The 21,962-nt window shown below is 41.5% G+C and overlaps 1 protein-coding gene across 1 annotated transcript; it reads right to left on the bottom strand.

Annotated features, from left to right (window-relative positions):
* Positions 1–6,425: 6,425 nt before the first annotated feature.
* On the bottom strand, positions 6,426–21,522 carry LOC116507163 (vomeronasal type-2 receptor 26-like). The gene is made up of 6 exons (XM_032215127.1): positions 21,434–21,522; positions 18,889–19,118; positions 16,742–17,589; positions 12,392–12,444; positions 11,554–11,615; positions 6,426–7,330 (listed from the first exon to the last, which is right to left on the bottom strand). The coding sequence occupies exons 1-6, from the start codon at positions 21,520–21,522 to the stop codon at positions 6,426–6,428; spliced, it is 2,187 nt and encodes a 728-aa protein (XP_032071018.1).
* Between the last annotated feature and the right edge of the window lie 440 nt (positions 21,523–21,962).

Here is a 21,962-nt window from a genome sequence, read left to right as displayed (position 1 = left end):
CTTGACACGACAAACATAAAAATGAATTTAAAAATTGGATGGATTCTCTAAGTCATATATTCTTGATAGTGCCCCCCCCCAACTCTCGTTTCATCTTTGGTTTCTGTGTGTCTTCTTGATCTTCTCTTATTTGCCTACATCATACTGTAAGCCCCTTTCCTGTGGCACCTTTTTTCCCCCCTGAAAAGTTTTCCCCCCTTACATACAATTACACATTCACATAGTGAATGCTGCTGCCAATTACCTCCCATAGACCCGTTAGATCGCACAGGGTCGGCCTCCTCCGGGTTACGTCTACCAGCCAATGCCATCTGGCTACCACCCGGGGGAGGGCCTTCTCTGTTGCAGCTCCGGCCCTTTGGAATGAACTCCCCACGGAGATTCGGACCCTCACCTCTCTCCAGGCCTTCCGGAAAGCTGTTAAAACCTGGCTGTGCCGGCAGGCCTGGGGTTGATGAGTTCCCCTCCCCTCTCGACTTGTATGGCTGTATGACTCTTGTGTATTTTAATTACGTGTATTGTGTTTGTATCCCCTTTTGAGTTGTTCGCCGCCCTGAGTCCCTCCCGGAGAAGGGCGGCATACAAATAAATTAAATCTTAAATCTTAATCTTAAATCTTAAATCTTAGTTGTTTTCCTTCTTTACTTTGTGATTCTTGTACATTTCTCATTCCATTTATAAAATTATAGTATCTCATTTCTTGTTCTTTTTCCTCTGCTAGGCTGTCTCAATTATATTTTTCCCTTTTATGTCTCACTCTTGAATATATACTTGCATGCTGATATTTTCTTTTCCGCCCCCCCCTTTCCCATCTGATAGTGTGTCATTTGGGTTCTGTATCTTTCCTTTACTTTCTTTCCTGTATTTCTTTCTCTAGCCAATCACTGAATATTCCCCATGTCTTGAAGTACAACTATTCCTCTTTATCCTTTATTTTCAAAGTCAACCTGTTCATCTCTGCACAGTCTAGACATTTTTTTATTATCTCCTCTTCTGTTGGTACCTTATTTAATTTCCAAATTTTGCACAAATCATGCAATCATTCGGCGCTGTGTGGAGAGCGGGGAGAGGCAGATTATTCATATACTTCTCTCAATCTGGTGGTTGTTAGATATGTGGAAGCTAATGGTCACATTGTGAAGGATAGCCAGGTCCTTGTTGTGCTCTCTGACTGCAAATGTCAAGGCCATGGACTTCTGGTAGACTGTATCGTGAGAAAAATCATTGGGGGAATTTTCAGGAAAGATCATGCTGTTGGATTTGCCTTGCCTTTTTGTTGGTGTTGTTTGGAGTTGGAAGTCCCAAGTTTCATTGGTTTGAGTCCTTAGATGTTTCTTGATGAAACTTGGATGACTTTGTGAGAAAGGAGAAAAGCATCTCTCTTCAAACCACAGAACATTTTATATCTCCCAAAGTCCTTTCCTTCTTCACTTTGCTCCAGTGGTTGTAATTCTCCCCCATTGTTCTACTAGCACCCTAATTAGTTAGATTCTCTCTTGGAGAAGCTTCTTCAGTGGGAATCCCAGCCTCTATTTATTAAAGATCGTCAGCATAAAACTAAAGGGGTTTTATGCAGCTCCTGGACATGGGAAAATAATTGAAATTCTTTTTGCGTTTTCAACCATGACCTTCTGTCCGAATTAATATTATAGATCAACTTCTTCACTAGGCCAACACAATTTCTAAAGTGGTGTCTCTTCTCACTTTTTCACTGATGAAAAATTCTGAAAATCTAGAGAATCTAAACTATTGTAACAGAAAAACAGAGTTTGAAGGGACCTTAGAGGTCTTATAGTCCAACCCCCTGCCCAAGCAGGAAACCCTATACCATTTCAGACAAATGAATTTCCAATCTCTAAAAACGTCCAGTGTTGTAGCATCCACAACATTTGAAGGCAAGTGATTCCACTGATTAATCGTTCCAACTATCAGGAAATTTCTTCTTAGTTCTAGGTTGGTTCTGTCCTTGATGAGTTTCCATCCATTGCTTCTTGCTCTGCCTTCATGTACTTTGGAGAAAAGGCTGACCCCCTTCTTCTTTGGGGCAGCCCCTGAGATACTGGAACATTGCTATTGTGTCTCCCTTGGTCCTTCTCTTCACTAGATTAGCCATGCCCAGTTCCTGCAACCGTTCCTCTTATATTTTTAGCTTCCAGTCCCCTAATCATCCTGGTTGCTCTCCTCTGCACTCTTTCTAGAGTCTCAACATTTTCTATATCATGGTGACCAAAACTTTTAAAATCTTAAAATATTAAGAACTTGGCACTTTACTGAGAAAAAAAACCCCAAAGTTTTAAACTACACTGCAAACATGCTATTGCAGGTATGTTTTTTTTTAAAGGAGTCCCTGAATTTAAAACAAAGCAAACAATTAACTACAGGGCGGGGCATAACCTTTTCCTAGGGGGTCACAGCAACACTTGTAATAACAACACAAATAATTCATACACCATTCGAAAGCCCATCAAAAACTGAGTTTATTGACACGATTTAATAGTCAGTATGATCACCATTAGCCCTTCGAACAGCATTCAAACGAGGTGGATAAGAACACAACAAATCTTCAAACAGTTCCGTTCGATTTTCCAGATTTTTCAACACAGTTTCCAAATTCATTCTCAAAGTTTCAACCGAATATCGATTTTGACCTTGCTCCTGAATCATCAGAGCTTCCACTTCATCCTTAATTATGGCCCCAATGTTCTCTGCCGGATTGAGATCTGGCGAATTGAGATCTGGCTCCAGCATCGCAAGCCTCTCGAAAGGCAATGCATTTTATTCTGTCAATGATCCTTTGTTCTTCCGAATCGAATTTTCCAGCCATTCTTAAAGCAAATTTAACATTTAATAGCTCATTCAATTCAGTTTTTTATGGGCTTTAAAATGAGGTGTCGCGGAAGTTGTAAACTGCTGTCGATCTTGCTGTGACCCCCTAGGAAAAGGTTATGCCCTGCCCTGTACATCATATCCCTCCAGGTGAGACTTACGAACTTGGAATATGGAGCAAGAACGGATCTTTTTGAAAGTCTGGGACATTGGAAAAAGGAAGGGTTCCCAGTTGCAAATTCCCACCAATGATGAGATCACCAGGTCTATAGTAGCTTTCCTGCGACTGGAAATAATTCCTCAATAAACATACACTTTGTGCCTTCTTAGCAGCAGTTGGAGTCAGGAGCCAGAAGAGCAGCAGCAGCAGCAGGAGAGGCAGCCCAGTCATTGCTGTTACCTCCCCTCCTAGATTATCAAGGTTTGTGCAGAAGCTGAATTGTAGGTAGCGCTTAAAATATCACCAGAGCTTTAGCAGAGACAGGATGTCCCATATGGATGTCTGCAGGGTAAATGTATATCAAGAATGCTTCCTCTTACCTGCATCTGGTAAGCTAAACTAGGGATGGAGACATGTTCAGTCCCCATTGGAAGAACATATTTTCTAAATGAGGACATTTTTTGCGGGTGGAAATCCAGAGGGGATACATTAAAAATTACTGTTCTTCTGATAATTGCAAGGAAAAGCAGCAGTCATACACACTTAGCAATAGCTTCTCTTTGTAAACCCGAAGGGGAAAAATATGTGTGTTCTTTGACAAAGTGACTAAATTAGCGGATCAATGAAATTCTGTAGCCAGAGTATACTTGGACATCAATAAGGCATTTGACAAAGTAAACTGCAGCCTACCTCTTGTTAAGATAGGAAAAGGTGGGATAGACAGCAACAGCACCAAACAGATTCATAACTGGCTGATCAACCCCACTCAATGTGTAATCCTCAACGGAAATGCACCTAAATTGAGGGAAACATGCATTGGGGTATTCTAAAGTTCTGACTGTATCTCCATAAATGATCCCAATGAGAGGATAGAAGAGGACCTCATTAATTTGCAGATCACACCCAGCTGGGGAGAGTCACCAACAACCACTTAAATATGAGCCAGCAGTGTGCTGCAGCTATCAAAAAAAAGCCAACATAACCTTATGTTGCATCAACAGAGGGATAAGATCAAGATCAAGATCAAAATCAAGACTGCTTGTAGGCATTGAGGAAGGGGGGAAGGATGACCAAGAGAGGCTAAGCAGTGAAGATGAGAGAGATAGCTCAGACGAGGAGCAAGAGCCACCCTCTCCTGATCCAAGAGCACAGAGAGTGGAGAGAAGGTGAGAACAGTGCAGGCTGACCTGACTACTTGGGAGGAGGGCCTGGGGACTGACATTAAGGAGATGCTGTGGAGAGGGGCATTTTTCAGAACAAATGCTGAATTCATGGAGGGTTGTGTGCCGTTGCCGATGTTGGACATTTCCTGGACTTCTTGCTTTATTTCTTGCTTCCTGGATTAATTGCCTTGTTCCTTTGCTTCCTGACTTATGTCAGGATTCCAAATAGCATCCAAAAGTAAAGCAGAGTCTGAGGCAAAGCATTGCTCAAAGTTCCAATTTATGAAGAGAGCCATGTTGGCACATCTGGGAAAACCCGAATCCGAAAGCTTCCCAGTTTTTCCCACCCAATTGAAAGTTCATGATCTTGCACCCATACCCACAAGTCATCACATGGTCCAATCTTCCATTGCCATGCTGGCAGTTCCACCCATCCAGTTCCGGTCAGGTGCAGAAGTGCAAAGAGAAAGGATGACCTTGGCTTTCTAGAAAGAATTGTGTTATGGCTACATGGCATCTGACTCCGTACAATTCTCCCCTCCCATTTTCCCACCATAGAAAATGCATAGTAGAAGAAAGTGTGGCAGGCCAAAGATCCAAAAGGAAAGATGGCTGCAGTCCTCACAATTTATTTCCTTGCTCTGCTGTAATTCTTGTTTTGTAGCCCTTGTACTCACAGCTTTGTGCTGGATTACTTGTAGCCAGAGGCTTTTGGAGGTGTGTGTGTGTGGTCACTTTGCTCTGGGACCTGCTAGAAATGTGGGGGTGTTTGGGAAACATTTGGAGCAATAAAGGGGTCATTTGAACTACCAGCTGACTACATTGCCTCTGTGCCATGCCTTCAGACAACATAACCATCTGTATATAGGACTATATACAGATGTTTATGTTGTCTAAAGGCTCAAATAGTTTGTAACAGATTCTTCATTGATATTTGCCTTCCCAAAATAACCAATTTTAAGTATCTACTGTACTCTTACCAGTAGGTTCATTAAACAAGCTAGAGAACATCAGACTTCCTACTCAATAATGAACAAATTATGATGTTTTCCAGAGGTGGGTGGGCAGAGTCTCCTGCAGCTGCTACTATCAGTTTGGCTGATCTGGGCCGATCCGGCAGCAACCCAGCTGTGATGTATTCCATTTATATTCACCCATTCTGACCGGCTCAAGGTTGACTCATCCTTTCATCCTTCTGAGGTTGGTAAAATGAGGACCCAGAACATTGAGGGCAAGAGACTGATTCTGTAAACCTCTTAGAGAGGGCTGTAAAGCACTATGAAGCGGTATATAAGTGCTATTGTTAGTGCTATTCTCTCCCTCTCCCTCCCTCCTTCCCTCCCTCTCTCCTTCCTTCATGTCCTTTTCTTTCCATTGTTCTTTCCTTCCCTCTACCCTCTACTTCCTTCCCTTCTTTTTCTCAATTTATTGTTCTCTCCTGCTCCCTCCATCTCTCATTTCCCTTCTCTTTTTCTCTCCCTCTTATTTCCTCTACTTCCTCCCTCTCTTCTTTTTCTTTCTCCTTTTTTTTCTTTCTCTTCCTTCCATACACTCTCTTGTAAGAGCTGTGGTGGCGCAGTGGTAAGAATGTAGCATTGCAGGATCACAGGAAGCAGTTTGATCCTGATTGGCTCAAACCTTCCATCCTTCTGAGGTCAGCAAAATAGGTCAGCAAAATGAGGAGGCAGATTGTTGGGGAAAATATACTAATTCTGTAAACTGCTTAGAGACGGTTGTAAAGCACTGTGAAGTGATATATGTCTGCTATTTCAATTACTTTCCTTCTTTCTCCCATTCCTCTGCTTATCCTTCTTCATAATAGTTGGAATTAAAAAAAGTACAGTAAAAAGAACAGTGGTTGGAAATATATCCACTGATATGTATTTCACATAATCTGATTTATTAATAAAGTATGCTTCTTTACTAAGTTAATAGAGACTAGCTGCTTAAAATGCTGATAGTGAATTCTACCCAAGGGATTTTTAAAAGACACTTTTGATTAAAAAAATAAAATAGGAAACTGTCCTGCTGTAAACTAATGTACACAATTTTGATATCAAGGTTTATTTCCATGATGATCACTTAGGTCTCACTAGGGAGTATAGAAACAAATGAAAAATAAAATGATTGGTGATTGTTGACAATTAACTGATACTTTGTGATCAGACAGATCATTTGAATAATAATAATTTACTATTCACAATTTTAAAGAAATCAGATTAAATACAAAATAAGCCCCATAAGTCAAAATAAAAGCTTCCAATCCCCTCCCAAAATCAGAGACTCTTGTGCCTCATTATATTCTCTCTACAATTGAGATGGGGCCTCAGAAGAATAATGTAGCATTTGGGGAAAAAGATGCAAGCCAAGAGACCAGCCCCAGAGGCCAAAATGGAGAAGATCTCCACGGCCACCATGGACTTCCCTTTGGTGCTCAGGTATGTGGGGAGGAATGAGATCCAAACACTGCAAAAGATCAGCATGCTAAAAGTAATGAACTTGGCTTCGTTAAAGCTGTCAGGCAATTTCCTAGCCAAAAAGGCCACCGTGAAACTGACGAAGGCCAGGAAACCCAGGTAGGCAAGGACAGCATAAAACATGAAAGCTGAGCCTTCATTACATTCCAAGATGGCCTCTCCAACCAAGGAGTGGAAGTCCAAGTTGGGAAATGGGGGAGAAGTTACCAGCCAGGTGGCACAAAGAACTGCTTGGATCAGGGGACAGCCTAAGACAATGGAGTTGGTCAATGGTTTTCCTAAGAGTTTCCTTGCCCTGTTCCCAGGCTTGGTGGCCATGAATGCCAAAACCACCATGACAGTTTTTGCCAAGACAGAGGAAACTGCAAGGGAAAAGAGAACGGCAAAGGTAGTTTGTCGGAAGAGACAGGTGAGCTTCCTGGGTTGACCAATGAAGAGAAATGAGCAGAGGAAGCAGAGCAAGAGGGAGACCAGGAGGAGGTAAGTGAGATCTCGGTTGTTGGCCTTGACGATCGGTGTATCATGATGTTTAAGGAAAATTGCCAGGACTCCCAATGTGATCATGGAGAGAGAAAGTGTGAGAGAAGTTAAAGCGTATCCAAGGGGTTCTTCATAGCCAAGGAAGTGGATCTTCTTGGCAATGCAGTGGTCCTTCCCCATGTTGGGATATTGGTCTTCTGGGCAGGGATCACAGCTTTCAGAATCTGAAATCAAGAATTCTTTGCATGTCATAGAATATCAAAAACATCCTTCAATATTGATTATCCTATTGGTTAGGCTGGGACAAGAATGTTTCAGCTCTTAGGCTTAAGTTTTCTGCTTTGTATTTTGCATCCAGTTATTCAGACTATTTATTTATTTTTTGCAGGGAAGGACGGGCAGATAGATGGTTTCTCCCCCTTCTCTAACAGGTCTGTCAATCTCCTGGGTGACTGATGCTGGGTGCTGACAGAAGAAGCACATCTTAAATAATGAAAATTAAAGCTTGAAGCTCAGGAAAAGTTGCTAGCTGGTTTTCCAGATGTAGTTGGATGTGAGAGTAGGATTAGAATGTCCACCAGGAAAAACAAAAATACACCAACAGAAGAAAATGTGATAAAAAAAGTATTCGAATGAGCCAAAATGGACAGACTTATAAAAGAAATAAAATACAAAAAAGAATCTGAGTATTACTTAGTATGGAATTTATGGTACAAATGGCTAGAGGTAAAATGCAAAGAATGAGAAAGCATTTAGGGAAGAAAGATTAAGAAATTAGAAAACAATCATAAAACCACATAATTAATAAGAGGGGGGAAATGTAAGATAGATTGTATATAAAATTGTATAGAATAATAGTTATAAGAGGTATATATGTACATACAATGATATGATATATTGTATAGTACATTGAAAGAGTAATATGTATAAAATAAATATAAGTATAAATTACCCTATGAGTAGATGAAAAGTGTGTGTGTGTGTGTGTGTGTGTGTGTGTGTGTGTGTGTGTGTGTGTGTTTGTGTCCAAAACCCAGCCTGAAGATGGCGAGTGAGACCTCGCTGAAACATTGCCAAGGCAATCTCAATCTTACATGCGAAAAGACCCGAATACAACAAGACCAGCATACCTACAACGGTGAAAATCTACGAAAAGACACACACACACACACACACACACACACACACACACACACACGTATGTATGCGTAAGTAGGTAGATAGGTAGAGATAGAGGTAGAGAGAGATAGAGATAGAGATAGAGATAGATAGAGAGAGAGAGATAGAGAGAGAGAGAGATAGTTATAGTTATAGTTATAGTTATCAATATAGTTATAGTTATAGTTATAGTTATAGTTATAGTTATAGTTATAGTTATAGTTATAGTTTAGTTATAGTTTAGTTATAGTTTAGTTATAGTTATAGTTATAGATATAGATATAGATATAGATATATAGATATAGTTATAGATAGAGATAGAGATAGAGATAGAGATAGAGATGATATAGATATAGATATAGACATAGATATAGATAGAGATAGAGATAGATAGAGAAGAGTTAGACAGTTTATGTATATGTATATGTATATGTATATGTATACATGTACATGTACAGATAAAAAGAGTATAATTGAGGCTTACCAATGTGGAAATGTTGCAAAGATGATATTTGTGCTAAAAAAAACACCTGTTTGATTAAAAGAAAAATTAAAAAAAAGAAAATCCAGTAGGGTTATGAATTGTGTCCTGAAACTACTCTGTATCAATTTGATGAGGAGCATTAAAGGTGGTCAGGAGGACAGGAGAGTTAAATCCGTGAAAAGCCTGAATATTTTGAGGAAGATCACTCTATCAAAAATGACAACCCACTTGATATTTGTTTCTACTGAATGGCTTCCTTGATTCTGGGAGATCAACATTTGAAGTGTGATTTACCTGTCTGGTTAGAAACGGTCCCTTCTGAGCAAGGGGCACATTGGTAGCAGCAAACCTGCTCGCCCTCCGGAATGCTTCTCCTCTCTCCTGCCTGGCACCTCTTCATGCCACACCTGGCAAAGGGCACCTTCTGAAAGAGAAAAAGGGAAATACTTGAGATGACCTCATCAACGAATATGCTTCATTTATTCATTTGTACATTTCTGTATCCATCATCAGAATATCTTCAGAAGATATGGTTGAATAGATTCTATCAGAATAGCAATAGCATTTAGATTTATATAGTACTTCATGTCAACATCTAAAGCGTTTCCATGACTACTATCAACTTGAGAAGGGAGGAAGATTCCATGCATACTTTTGGCTAGAGTAAAGTCTCATATTCTTGTAACTGGGATGTGAATGCGCGTGTCCAGAACCCTGGAGAACTGGGAGTGGAAATTTTCAGTAGTTCGGAGAACCAGTAAATGCCACCTCTGACTGGCCCTGCCCCCATCTATTCTCTGCCTCCTGAGTCCCAGCTGATCGGGAGGAAATGGAGATTTTACAGTATCCTTCCCCTGGAGTGGGGAAGGAATGGAGATTTTACAGTATCCTTCCCATGGTGTGAGGAGAGAATAGAGATTTTACAGTAACCTTCCCCTGCCACGCCCACCAAGCCATGCCCACCAAGCCCTGTCACGCCCACCAAGCCATGCCCACAAAACTGATAGTAAAAAATTTTGAATCCCACCACTGATGGAAGGCTGAGTCAACCTTGAACTGGTAAGATTCCACCTGCCAAATTGCAGGCAGCCAGCAGTCAGCAGAAGTAACCTGTAGAATTGCACTCTAACCACTGCACCACCGAGGCTCTTAGAATTCAGAATCCTGGAAATGCTTTGTGGGGGATTAAGGCCAGTTCCACTTCAAACCACCAATCAATGCTGGAGATTGGAACTGGGGCTTGGCATGCAAAACAAGATTTATGAATTGAGTATTGCTTTAAAAAAAACAACAAATAATTATTTGGGATCCAACTGAACGGGAATGTTCCATGGAAACCACTGATGGCTGCTCTAACGGGACCCTGAGTTTCAGGCAGAATTTCTCCCTAATCTCAACTTTGTTTGATCCATCCCAAATGAGATCTCAAATATATTACGTGCAAAACAGGTCTTTCATCAAGTGGTTGCCAACATTTTGATTGAGTAACCTGTTCTCCAGTAAGGACGATGCTTTGAATCCCCAGAAGAGAATGAGCCTTTTAACAGAACAACGGAACGGCAGAGTTGGAAGGGACCTCAGAGGTCTTCAACCCCCTGCTCAGACAGGACACCCTATCCCATTCCAGACAAATGGCTGTCCAATCTCTTCTTAAAAACTTCCAGTGATGGAGCACCTACGGTTCACTGACAAATGCACGCTCGACAAAAGCGCGCCGATGAAACCGCGGTGAGAAAACCGTGAAGTCGAAATCATGCCGACGAATGAGCACAGAAGCGCGCCGACAACAGCGCGCCGACAAAAGCACACTTTCAACAAACAAGTAATAACAACCTAATAACCCTAACCCTAACCCTAAACCTAACCCTGACCCTAACCCTTACCCTAACCCTTACCTTAACTTAAATCACGCTTTTGTGGGCGCGGTTTTGTTGGTGTGTTGTTGTGGGCGCGTTTATGACGTCACGGTTTTCTCACCACAGTTTTGTCAGCGCGCTTTTGTCATGTGCCCATTTGTCATGCGCGCTTTTGTCGGGTCACGAGCATCTACAACCTCTAGAGGCAAGTAGTTCCACTGGTTAATTGTTCTAACTATGAATAAATGTCTTCTTAGTTCTAGATTGCTTCTTTCCTTGATTAGTCCATTGCTTTTTGCTCAATTTATTTGACCTTCCGGCTCACCTTTCTTATCCAGACAATCGCATCAGAGTTTATAGTGAAATCCTGGCCTGGGGGAGCCCTGGGATCTATTTGTCCAACTTTCATGGAGACAAAAGATAGGTTGGGGAGGAGAACCCAGTTGAGAAGATCGTAACGAGCAGATCCCAGTCCATTTTCTGAGAAGTAGATTTCATCTCCAGCACTGTTGTTGAACCGGACGTTCCTCAAGTAGGAAATAAGCTTGAATGAAAAAGACATCCAGTAATTGGAGCTATAGGCTGAAAGATATCTATGGAGATTCTCCGTTATCTTGATCATCGTTGCTTTTCCAAAAGGTATCTGGACTTTTGTCTCCCCTTGAAGACCTTTTGATTCTCATCCAAGAAGCTTCTTCAGCTCTGGCCTAATGATGGAGGATGAAAGTCCATATTTCAGGACCCGGATTGTTGTTGGGGGTGATATGCTGACTCTGTAAACCGCTTAGAGAGGGCTGAAAGCCCTATGAAGCGGTATATAAGTCTAACTGCTATTGCTATTGCTATTCTGGACAGAGAGGACTGCTGGTTTGAAAGACGAGTCCAAGAGCCCATCTACATTAAGGCTGAACAGCCCTCTCTCAAAAGAAGAGGAGGGATACGATCCTACCTGTCTCACATTTACCACACAGTCTTTTCCGCAGTTCCAAGATGGTTCCACACGCTTTTGCACTATTCAGATGACCCCGAGGCCACAGATAAAGCTCCAAGTGGCCTCAATGACTCTTAGAATGAGCGCTAATGACCAGATGATTGCAAAGGAATATACATGATTTCATCCTTCATCATTCAGTCAGAACTGAAGAAGTTTCTTGGATAAGAAGCAAAACATGTTCAAGAGACAAACAAAACCTAGTTGCCCTTTGAAATAGCATCGTTGGAACAACAGGCTGCAAGCCACAAATGAGACAACATATCATTGTGTGATGGACATCATTTTGGGAGATCTGTATATATCTGAGAAGCTAGACCTTGGTGGAGATCTGAGCAGTCAGGATTAACACCAAGTTTTAAACAACTTCTCCTTCAAAAGTTTCTCTTTTGGGAAGCACCCACAAATTCTGGAGGTAGGCTGTTTCACTGATTAAACAAAATTATTGGATTCATCCCTACAAGGATCATGAGCAGGGAAAGAGAGATCATAATGCTACTATAAAGGGCTTTAAATATACTCCATTTGGAATACTGCATCCAGTTCTGGAGAAGTCACTTAGAAAAAGATATTGATAAGATTGAGAGAAGTCTTATCAAGGAGAGAACCAGCCTAGAAGTAAGGAGGAATTTTCTGACGGTGAGAGCAATGAACCCATAGAACAGAAGTTGCCTTTGGAAGTTGTGGGAGCTTCATCACTGGAAGCTTTCAAGAAAAGACTGGACTGCCATCTGTCATAAATGGTGTAGGGTCTCCTGCTTGGGTGAGGGGTTGGACTAGATAACCTACAAGGTACCTTCCAACTCTGTTAATCTCTAAGCCTCCAAGATCACTTAGAACTTTGTCATTCTAGATTAAATCGACGAAACAAAACTATTTCGAGCACGCAAACAAATCTGGGCGTTGGTTAGCACACAAATTTAAAAAAAGAAAAAGAAAAAAGGGCAATGCACCAACTATAGGATGCTGATGGAATTATATACCATAGAATGGAAGAAAAACAGAATATAATCCAAAAGTATTTTACAGAACTTTATTTACAAGACAATATAGTGGAAGATAAGATAAACAATATCTAGAAGGAGCAAATACAAACCCAATTCCAAATAAACACAAAGAGATGATAAATAGACCAATTAGAATGACAGAATTAAAGATGGCATTGAAAAAGAAAAACTCCAGGCCCAGATGGAATGCTGGCTGAATAAGAATGCACAAGAAATACTGGAAGAACTATTGTTAGAAGTATTTAATGAGGCCCTAGAAAAAGCCAAAATACCGGCATTCTGGATAGAAGCAATGATAACCCTCATACCAAAAAAGGACTCATTCGATTCGATCACACAGACTTGGCCTTCTCTGGATTCCATCTGCCGGCCAATGTCGGCTGGCGACCCCCCGGGGGAGAGCCTTCTTTGTTGCAGCTCCGGCCCTCTGGAACGAGCTCCCTGTGGAGATCCGGACCCTTACTACCCTCCCGGCCTTCCGTAAAGCTACTAAGTCTTGGCTGTTCCGGCAGGCCTGGGGCTGTTGAAGTATACTCAATTATGAATGTTGTTGTGTTTTAAATTGTTGCATTGTCTTATTTATCCCCTTTCCTTTTTTATTGTAAGCCGCCCGGAGTCCTCCGGGAGTGGGCGGCATACAAAACTAATAAACTAATAAACTAACTCAGACCAGCAGAAAATCCAAAATTACAGACCCATTTCCCTATTGAACACAGATTATAAAATATTCACCTCAATTATGTCAGGAAGAGTAAAAAAGACTTTAAATCCACCTCCATTCAGTTCAAAACAGTTTCCTCCCAAACATACAGATTAAGAATGACACGAGAACCATAATAAACATATTAAAATATTATGAAATACACCCAGAGAGACAAGCTGCACTGGTTTTCCTTGAGGCCCAGAAGGCATTTGACAATATAAATTGGAAATTCATTATATTACAATTAGACACTATGAAATTCGGCAAAAAAATTGTAAAAATGATTGAAAAAAATATACAAAATGCAAACAGCAAAAGTGATTATGAATGGAGATCTCACAGAAAAAAATTGAGATAGCAAAAGGAGTAAGACAAGGATGCCCTCTTTCTCCACTCCTTTTTATCTTAACCTTAGAAATACTTTTAAATCAAGAATGAAAAGATCAGGAGATAAAAGGACTAAAAATCAGAAAGGAAGAATACAAAACCCAAGCTTTTGCCGATGACTTAGCATTCATATTGGAAGATCCACTAGAACCAGACTAATTTGGAAGATAGAAGAATTTGGCGAAGTGGCAGGCTTAAAAATTAATAAAAATAAAACAAAAATAATAACCAAAAATATTACAAAAAAACGAGAAAGAATTGGAGGAAATGACTAAAATGCAAATAGTCAAGAAAGTTAAATACCTAGGAATTTGGTTATCGGCAAAATGCTCTTCAATTAAAGAGGACAGCCACAACAAACTATTACAGCAAATTAAAAAAGCTTTAGAAATATGGAAGAATTTGCAATTGTCGCTCACGGGATGCATAGCCACGATTCAAATGAACATACGGCCAAGAATTTTTATTTTTATTCCAAGTAGTTTCTATACTACCGGGTAAAACATTCTTCCAGGATTTAAACAAACTACCGTAATGATGTGTGAAGTACCCGTGGTTCGCCCATGAGGCCAATGTGGAGAAAAGACACGGACACGAGCTTTCTCGGGATGAGGCAACCCAGATTGGGGTCTGGGAGCCCCTTTTATTGAGATAGGACAAAGGCAGGAGGAGCAATCAGCATGTGATTTAAGACAGCCTGTCAAACTACAATTGCTAATCTACTGCTCAGGGAAGTTCTGTCTATATATGGTCAAATCCTGGGTGTCGTTGGGTAAGGCACATCTAGAGTGAACTATCAGGATGTTATGTCTTTTAGGAGTTTGTTTTTTCCTGTGTGGTTCAGCGTGGCTGTGCATGCCCTGTTATGCACTGGGCCATGGGTGACCGCCACACCTACACAAGGAGTTATATGACAACAATGAGGAAATTTATATGGCAGGGGGAAAAAAAGCCAAGAATCAAATTAAAACTACTGCAGGACAGTAAGGAAAGAGGAGATTTAGCATTCCCAGATTGGGAATTATACTTTCAGGCAGCAATACTAACATGGCTTAAAGAGTGGGTTGAAAAATAAGAGGGTTTTATCTGGCATTAGAAGGGCACGATCTCCAAGTAGGATGGTATGCATTCGTTTGGGATGAGAAAAATAAAGCACACAAATATTTTCAAAAATACTTAATTAGGAATGCAATATTTTCCAGAATATTTCATTTTCTAGGAGAGGTGGGTGCTAACTTCCTACTCTTCCATCTGTTACTTCTTGTCCTGCCTTCAGATGCTCTGGAGAATAAGTCAACCACTTTCTTCTCTATGACAGCACCTCAAGTGTTGGAAGGTTGCTATCATGTCACCCTTAATCTTTCTCATTCATTACTCAATTCTTGTCACCTAGAAAATTACAAAAACAAGTCTCCACACCGAAGCACCACTGAAGGCACAGAGGATGCGTGGAAGGGAGAAAGGACCCTGAGGTGGAGAATTGAAGAAGGATGAGGTGGAGTTAGCAAGGGGATGTGGAAGCCACCACAGCTGAGTGAGGGGTACTGAGCCTTACAACCTTACAACAGGGGTCTCCAACCTTGGCAACTTTAAGACCTGTGGACTTCAACTCCCAGAGTTCCTCAGCCAACAAAGCTGGCTGAGGAACTCTGGGAGTTGAGGTCCACAAGTCTTAAAGTTGCCAAGGTTGGAGACCACAAGTCTTCCTCAGATCAATCATTTAATCAGAACAGATTCATTGGAGGTCTTCTAGTCCACCCCTCTGCCCAAGCAGGAGACCCTACCCCATTCCAAACAGGTCACTGTCCAACCTTTTCTTAAAAACCTCCAGTGACAAAGCATTTACAACTTCTGAAGGCAACTTCTGTTCCACTAGGTTTTTTAAAAAGGTTTTTATTTATTTTTTAATTTGAACATTTCATCTTCCGTTAATGTGTTGTCTGGGTGCAAATATCTCTGTACAATAACAAAATTTACAGTATTCATTACATGGATATTAATTCTCTAATAATAATAACAACAATAATAATAGGCATAATAGGGATAATAAGCATAATAAACCTATTCATTTCTCCCTCTTAACATATCTTCTAATAAGAATATAATAATAATATTAAACACAATAGTCATATTAATAAGAATCACCATATCGTTTACATTTCTGTTCAAACGTATTTTCTATATTCTACTGATGTCCATTTATTTCTAATTTGTTTTTGGTCCACAATCATCCATAAAATAGCTCCCATGTCATATAATATTCAGTTTGTTCTTTCTCCAGTATAATCTACTCAGTTGTGCACATTCTAATATTTTCCTAATCACGTTCTCGTCAGTACCGATCTCTTCACAGTTTTTTGCATGTATAATTAAATATGCATTCCCTTTACTATAGGTTTCGGATAAGCTGCTCCACTGGTTAAGTGTCCTCACTGAAAGGAAGTTTTTTTTCCTTAATTCTAGGTTGCTTCTCTCCTCGTTTGGTTTCCATCTATTGCTTCTTGTCCTGCCCTCTGCTCCTAGGGAAAATAAATTGACACCCTCCTCTCAAATACCGGGACACAGCTATCATGTCCTGTCTCTTCCCTTTCTCTAACTAACCATACCCAATTCCTGCAACTGTTCTTCATGTGTTTTAGTCTCCATTATTTTTTAAAAAAAATATTGCTGTTTTAATCTGCTTTTTAAGATGCAGAGATATAATGCAATGGGTGGAAACTAATCAAGGAGAGAAGCAACTTAGATCTGAGGAGAAATTTCCTGACAGTGAGAACAATTAATCAGTGGAACAGAAGTTACCTCCAGAAGTTGTGAATGCTCCAACACTGGAAGTCTTTAAGAAGATGTTGGATAGCCATTTGTCTGAAACGGTATAGGGTTTCCTGCCTAGGCAGAGGGTTGGACTAGAAGACCTCCAAGGTCCCTTCCAACTCTGCTATTGTATTGTATTGTAATGCCATACTGATATTTAATCGATAATTCAAGAAATCCACATGGAGAGCTTCTTCTCTAAAGATCTGTGGACTGGATAAAAAAAAAATGAAATTACCTGCCACGGTGGGACATTTAAGATCCTCTCTCCAAGCCTCACCATGGCTGGTTGCTCTCCCGATCCCTGCATTGCATGCGCCATGGCATAAATGGCATTGTAGAAGTTGTAACTTTCACCCGACATGCTCATTTCAAACACATAAGATGGCAAATTCTGTAAATTTTCCTTTCCTGTACATGTTTTTCCCCCCTTTGGAAGGATTTTGCCTGGTTTATGGATATTGCAGTCGAAGATCCTTTCCCACCACAGCGGGAGAAAGGTGTACCCGTGTGTGTTCAAAGGGTCTAAAGACATGAGAAACTGGCTGAATTCTGAGATATCCCCAGTGTGGTGCCTAAAATGCAAAGCCCCATGGAAAGGCTTTATAGCTGGCAGTACATATTGAGAATTCATCGCATTAATATTCCAATTGGATGTGAAGATCCAAACTTTGACAAATGGCTCATTTCTCAATTCTTCATAAGCATACACAGCTACCTGTACGTTTCTAACAGTACTGGGGCCTCCAAACAAAACAATCACTTCACCTATAGACCAAGTGTTGAAAATCTGGTATACTCTTGAATCGGAAGCAGCGTGAAAATCAGGTTTCATCATTTCAATGAAGACCAGGCAGATTTCCTTCTCCTTCAGCCTTGGCACCAGAGATGAAATGAAACGTTCTGCATCGTCATCTTCAGGGGCCACCAGCCCAACCCAGTTCCACTGGAAATACAGGAGCAGCTGAACTAAACCTTCATACTGAGCAGATTCCTTGGAATTAATCCGGAAGAAGGAAGGATAAACTCTTCTGTCTCCCTCAGAGAACTCAAAGCCAACACCGAGCTGGAGAAAGTGAGAATCTTCTTTATGAGAGAAAGTCCAGTTTAATCCTGATGTTAAATGTCCCACCAGTCATGGTTTATGCACTTTGAATGGCAGGCTTAACTTCCTCCCTTCTTAGGTAAAGTTAAAGTAAAGGTTCCCCTCGCACATATGTGCTACTCATTCCTGATTCTAGGGGGCACTGCTCATCTCTGTTTCAAAGCCAAAGAACCAGCACTATCCACAGACATCTCCGTGGTCATTTGGCTGGCATGACTAAATGCCACACGGAACCCTGTTACCTTCCCATCAAAGGTGGTAGCTATTTTTCTACTTGCATTTACGTGCTTTCGAAGTGCTAGGTTGGTAGAAGCTGCCAATTACCTCCAATAGACCGATTAGATCCCACAGATTAGGCCTCCTCTGAATTCCCTCCGCCGGCCAATGCCGGCTGGCGACTACCCGGAGGAGAGCCTTCTCTGTGGCTGCTCCGACCCTCTGGAACGAGCTCCCCATGGAGATTCGAACCCTCACCACCCTCCAGGCCTTCCGCAAAGCCCTTAAAACCTGGCTGTTCCGACAGGCCTGGGGCTAAAGAGCTTTTGCCCCCCTCCTCAAATGGTATGGTTGTTGTGTGCTTTTAAATTGTGTATTGTTTTGTTCGTCTTTTTATCCCTTATCTGTATCCCCTTCCCTGACTTGGATTGTGAGCCGCCCTGAGTCCCCTTCGGGGAAAAGGGTGGCATATAAGTGCAATAATTTCAATTCAATTCAATTCAAGCTGGGACAAGTAATTGGAGCTCACTCCATTACGCAGCGCTAGGGATTCGAACAGCTGAACTGCCGGCCTTTCTGATCGACAAGCTCAGCGTCTTGCCATTGAGCCACCACATCCCTAATCCTCCCTTCTTAGGAAGAACCAAAAGTTACCTATTTTACCTGGTTATGATAGCTCAGAAGTCAAGGGAACAAACCACCCACTTGATGCAGAGAATAGGATGCACTGAAAGGTGCAGAAAGTTGATAAACTTCTATGAAAGTCAGGAAGGAATTCCTCTTTTAGAATTATACTGTATCAATATTTATTTGCGGTTATATAGAAAGGTATCCTGACATATAAAATACAGAAATCAATTCAACAATAGTATGAATGATCAAAGTCATAAACTCCTGATGTGTGTCTCTTCCCAACACCTTTGTGTTCATCCTTAGCTTTTCTCTATGTTTCTGTTCGTTCTTTGTGTGTTCCACACTGTATCCCATAAGCCCCCCCCTTACCTGTGGGACCTTGAAGAGGCTGAAGATGGAGGCCATCTGCCTTGAGGATTTGGCATTGTCACCTCCAATGACAGAGAGCAGAGGCTCCTTCCTGTCACATTTATAACCTGGAACCATTTGGCCTCGTGTGGAGAGCAGGGAGAGGCTGAATAAAGTATTATTGCTGTCACTCTGGTGATTTTCATAGATGTGGAAGCCCAGGGTGATGTTGGGGAGGAGAACCAGATCCTTGTTGACTTCTGTAACTGCAAACATCAAGGCCAGGAACTGCTGGAAGTTCTTGGGTATGATTCTATAGTGAGAAAATAACATAGGGGGACCTTGCAAACTCGTGTCTTCAGGTGGAGTTTGCCTTGCCGAATTTCTTGTTTAGTTTGCAAAAGTAAGCCTCACCTTCCATTGAGTTTTTAGGTGAATTCTCCTTGAGTAAACTTCTATGGATTAGTGAGAAAAGAGGAAGTCTTTCTATAAATCATGGGCCATATTTTACGATTCTATCATCCCTCCCTTCTTCAATTTGCTCCAGTGGCTCTTATTGACTCTGGAAAGGTCTGCAGAAGACATCTATGGACATTTTTAGTCCTCCAGGTCATGGTTGTCCCAAAGGTGCTTTTTTTCAAGAGACAACTGGACTTTCTGGTTTTTCTTTGAAGATGTTCCACTCCTCATCCAAGAAGCTTCTTCAGCTCTGACTGGATGGTGGGGAAGGGAAGGATTTATTCTCCTTGCAGGCAGAGCTGGTCATTTGCATCCTTTTCGAGAGTCGTTGAGGCCACTTGGAGATTTATTTGTGTCCTCACAGTTACCTGAGAGATGGAAAAGGGTGTGGAGCCTTCTTGGAACTCCTGAAAGGACCGTGTTGTAAATTAGAGATAGATGACATTGTATTCCTCCCCCTCTGTTGAGTGAGGGCTGTTCAATTTGGATGAACCAGATAAATCTCCAAGTGACCTTAACAACTGGCTAAAAGAATGCAAATGACCAGAAATCTTTGGCTCCCTCAGATGCTCAACAAGAGATGACCGTCACCTCTAAAGTCAGACATAACTAAAATTTTAAGAATTTTGCTAGTACTTCACTTTGGAAAAGAATTGGGCTTTTCTTTCCATTTTTTAAAAACCATGATATTATGTCCAAATTAATCCTGTAAGTCAACATCTTCAGAAGGTGAAGAGTGCTGCAGAGTCTCAAAAGTGTTGTCCCTCTGCAATTTCATGTGGTTTATGATCATCCTGATGGAGACTTCTGGAAAGACGGGGCTTCTAGCTGTGGTGGTGCAGTGGTGAGAAGACAGTACTGCAGGGTAATTCTGCCCACTGCCAGCAGTTTGATCCAGACCAGCTTCAGGTTGACTCAGCCTTTCCGTCCTTCCAAGGTCATTAAAATGAAGACCCAGATTGTTTGGGGGGGGGGGGGTTGATAGGCTGACTGTGTAAACAGCTTAGAGAGGGCTATAGAGCACTATGAAGCAGTATATAAATCTAAAGGCTATTGCTATTGACTGAGTCTTCTATCCTTCCAAGGTCAGTAAAATGAGGACCCAGATTGTTGGGGGCAAGAGTCTGACTCTGTAAGCTGCTTAGAGATGGCTGTAAAAGAGTGTGATGTGGTATATAAGGTGGAACGAAGGAAGGAAGGAAGGAAGGGAGGGAGAATGGGAGGGAGGAAGGAAAAAAGGAAGGAAAGAAGGAAGGAAGGCTCCAGGCTGACTCAGGAAGGAAGGAAGGAAGGAGGGAGAATGGGAGGGAGGAAGGAAAAAAGGAAGGAAAGAAGGAAGGAAGGCTCCAGGCTGACTCAGCCTTCCATCCTTCTGAGGTCGGTAAAAATGAGGACCCAAATTGTTGGGAGCAACATATTGACTCTGTAAACCACTTAGAGAGGGCTGTGAAGCATTGTGAAGCAGTAGATAAGTCTAGGTGCTACTGCTATTTCTTGTGTCTGCCTCTTTATTGAGAAAAGGACTATGTTTGAAGCTACAGGAGGACACTGCAAATATCCCTGGAACAATTATTTCTGAAAACAGGCCCTGAATTTTATATATATAAAAAATCTATATCCTTCCCCTCCAGGTGAAACTTACGAGACATCATATTTAAACACGAACGGCTCATTTTGAAAATCTGGGATCCTGGCGAACATGAAAGCTGCCAGGGGTAAATTCCCCCCAATAATCAGATCACCAGGCCTGTGAAATTCCCAATGACTCTGAAAATTTAAACCTTTTAGCGATACACAAATAGCTTGAGTCTTCTTGGCAGTTGTTGGAGCCAGGAGCCAGAAGAGCAGCAGCAGCAGGAGAGTCAGCCCAGCCATTCTTCTCACCTTCCCTCCTAGATCAGAAATCAAGGTTTGTGCAGAGGCTGAATTGCAGGGAACACTTGAAATCTCACCAGATCTACATAGTTGAGCCTTCCTTGCCAGCTGGATGGCCTCGAGGCAAACTCATCTGCTGTCTCTTTGTATTAATCCATTTCTATTTTATCACTTTATTTCCTCCTACCTAGTTTATTCAGAAATTAGAGTATGTATTGTATTTTACTTTAATCATAAGGTCGCAGGACTAATCCGTCAATAAACTACGATTATATCAATCATGCTTTCTCTTACCTGTGTTTTGGCTTTGAGGCAGAGGGCAGCAGCGTCTCGCCAAAGCTCAGAGTTAGCTTTTTGGAAGACCAGGGAAGGTCCTCCACCATTGGGAGAACCGAGAGCATATTTCTGAAAGCAGGTTTTACTTTGGAAGATTTTTGTGGGTTGAAATCCCTCAGGGGATCCATTGAGAATTACTGTTCTTCTGGTAATTGCAAGGAAGAGCAATTGATCTACCCACTTAGCTGCAGATGTCGCTTTCACACCAGACAGGTGTGGGAAAAAACATGTTTGTGCCTCTTGTTAATCCACAGAGCAGATGGACTTGAGAGTCAAGGTGAAGTTGATGTTTTGACTGAAAGTGAGCACCTGCACACAAGATGGAGTTTGGCCGGTGTCATAATATGTTCAATAGCAATAGCAATAGCAGTTAGACTTATATACCGCTTCATAGGGCTTTCAGCCCTCTCTAAGCAGTTTACAGAGTCAGCATATCGCCCCCACGGTCTGGGTCCTCATTTCACCCACCTCGGAAGGATGGAAGGCT

Source organism: Thamnophis elegans, chromosome 1, assembly GCF_009769535.1.
Source record: "Thamnophis elegans isolate rThaEle1 chromosome 1, rThaEle1.pri, whole genome shotgun sequence".
NCBI lineage: Eukaryota > Metazoa > Chordata > Lepidosauria > Squamata > Colubridae > Thamnophis > Thamnophis elegans.
This window is presented reverse-complemented; position numbering and strand designations above follow the sequence as displayed.

What these genes read in the sequence shown, in the direction of transcription:
- LOC116507163 (XM_032215127.1), bottom strand. Translation starts at nt 21,522, where the DNA reads ATGGTGGAGGACCTTCCCTGGTCTTCCAAAAAGCTAACTCTGAGCTTT. An exon ending in TCTGCTCTCTGTCATTGGAG is followed by an intron (nt 17,590 to 18,888) that starts GTGACAATGCCA and finishes TCTCTCATAAAG; the next exon opens with AAGATTCTCACTTTCTCCAG. An exon ending in GAGATTAACAGAGTTGGAAG is followed by an intron (nt 11,616 to 12,391) that starts GTACCTTGTAGG and finishes TCATCTGAATAG; the next exon opens with TGCAAAAGCGTGTGGAACCA.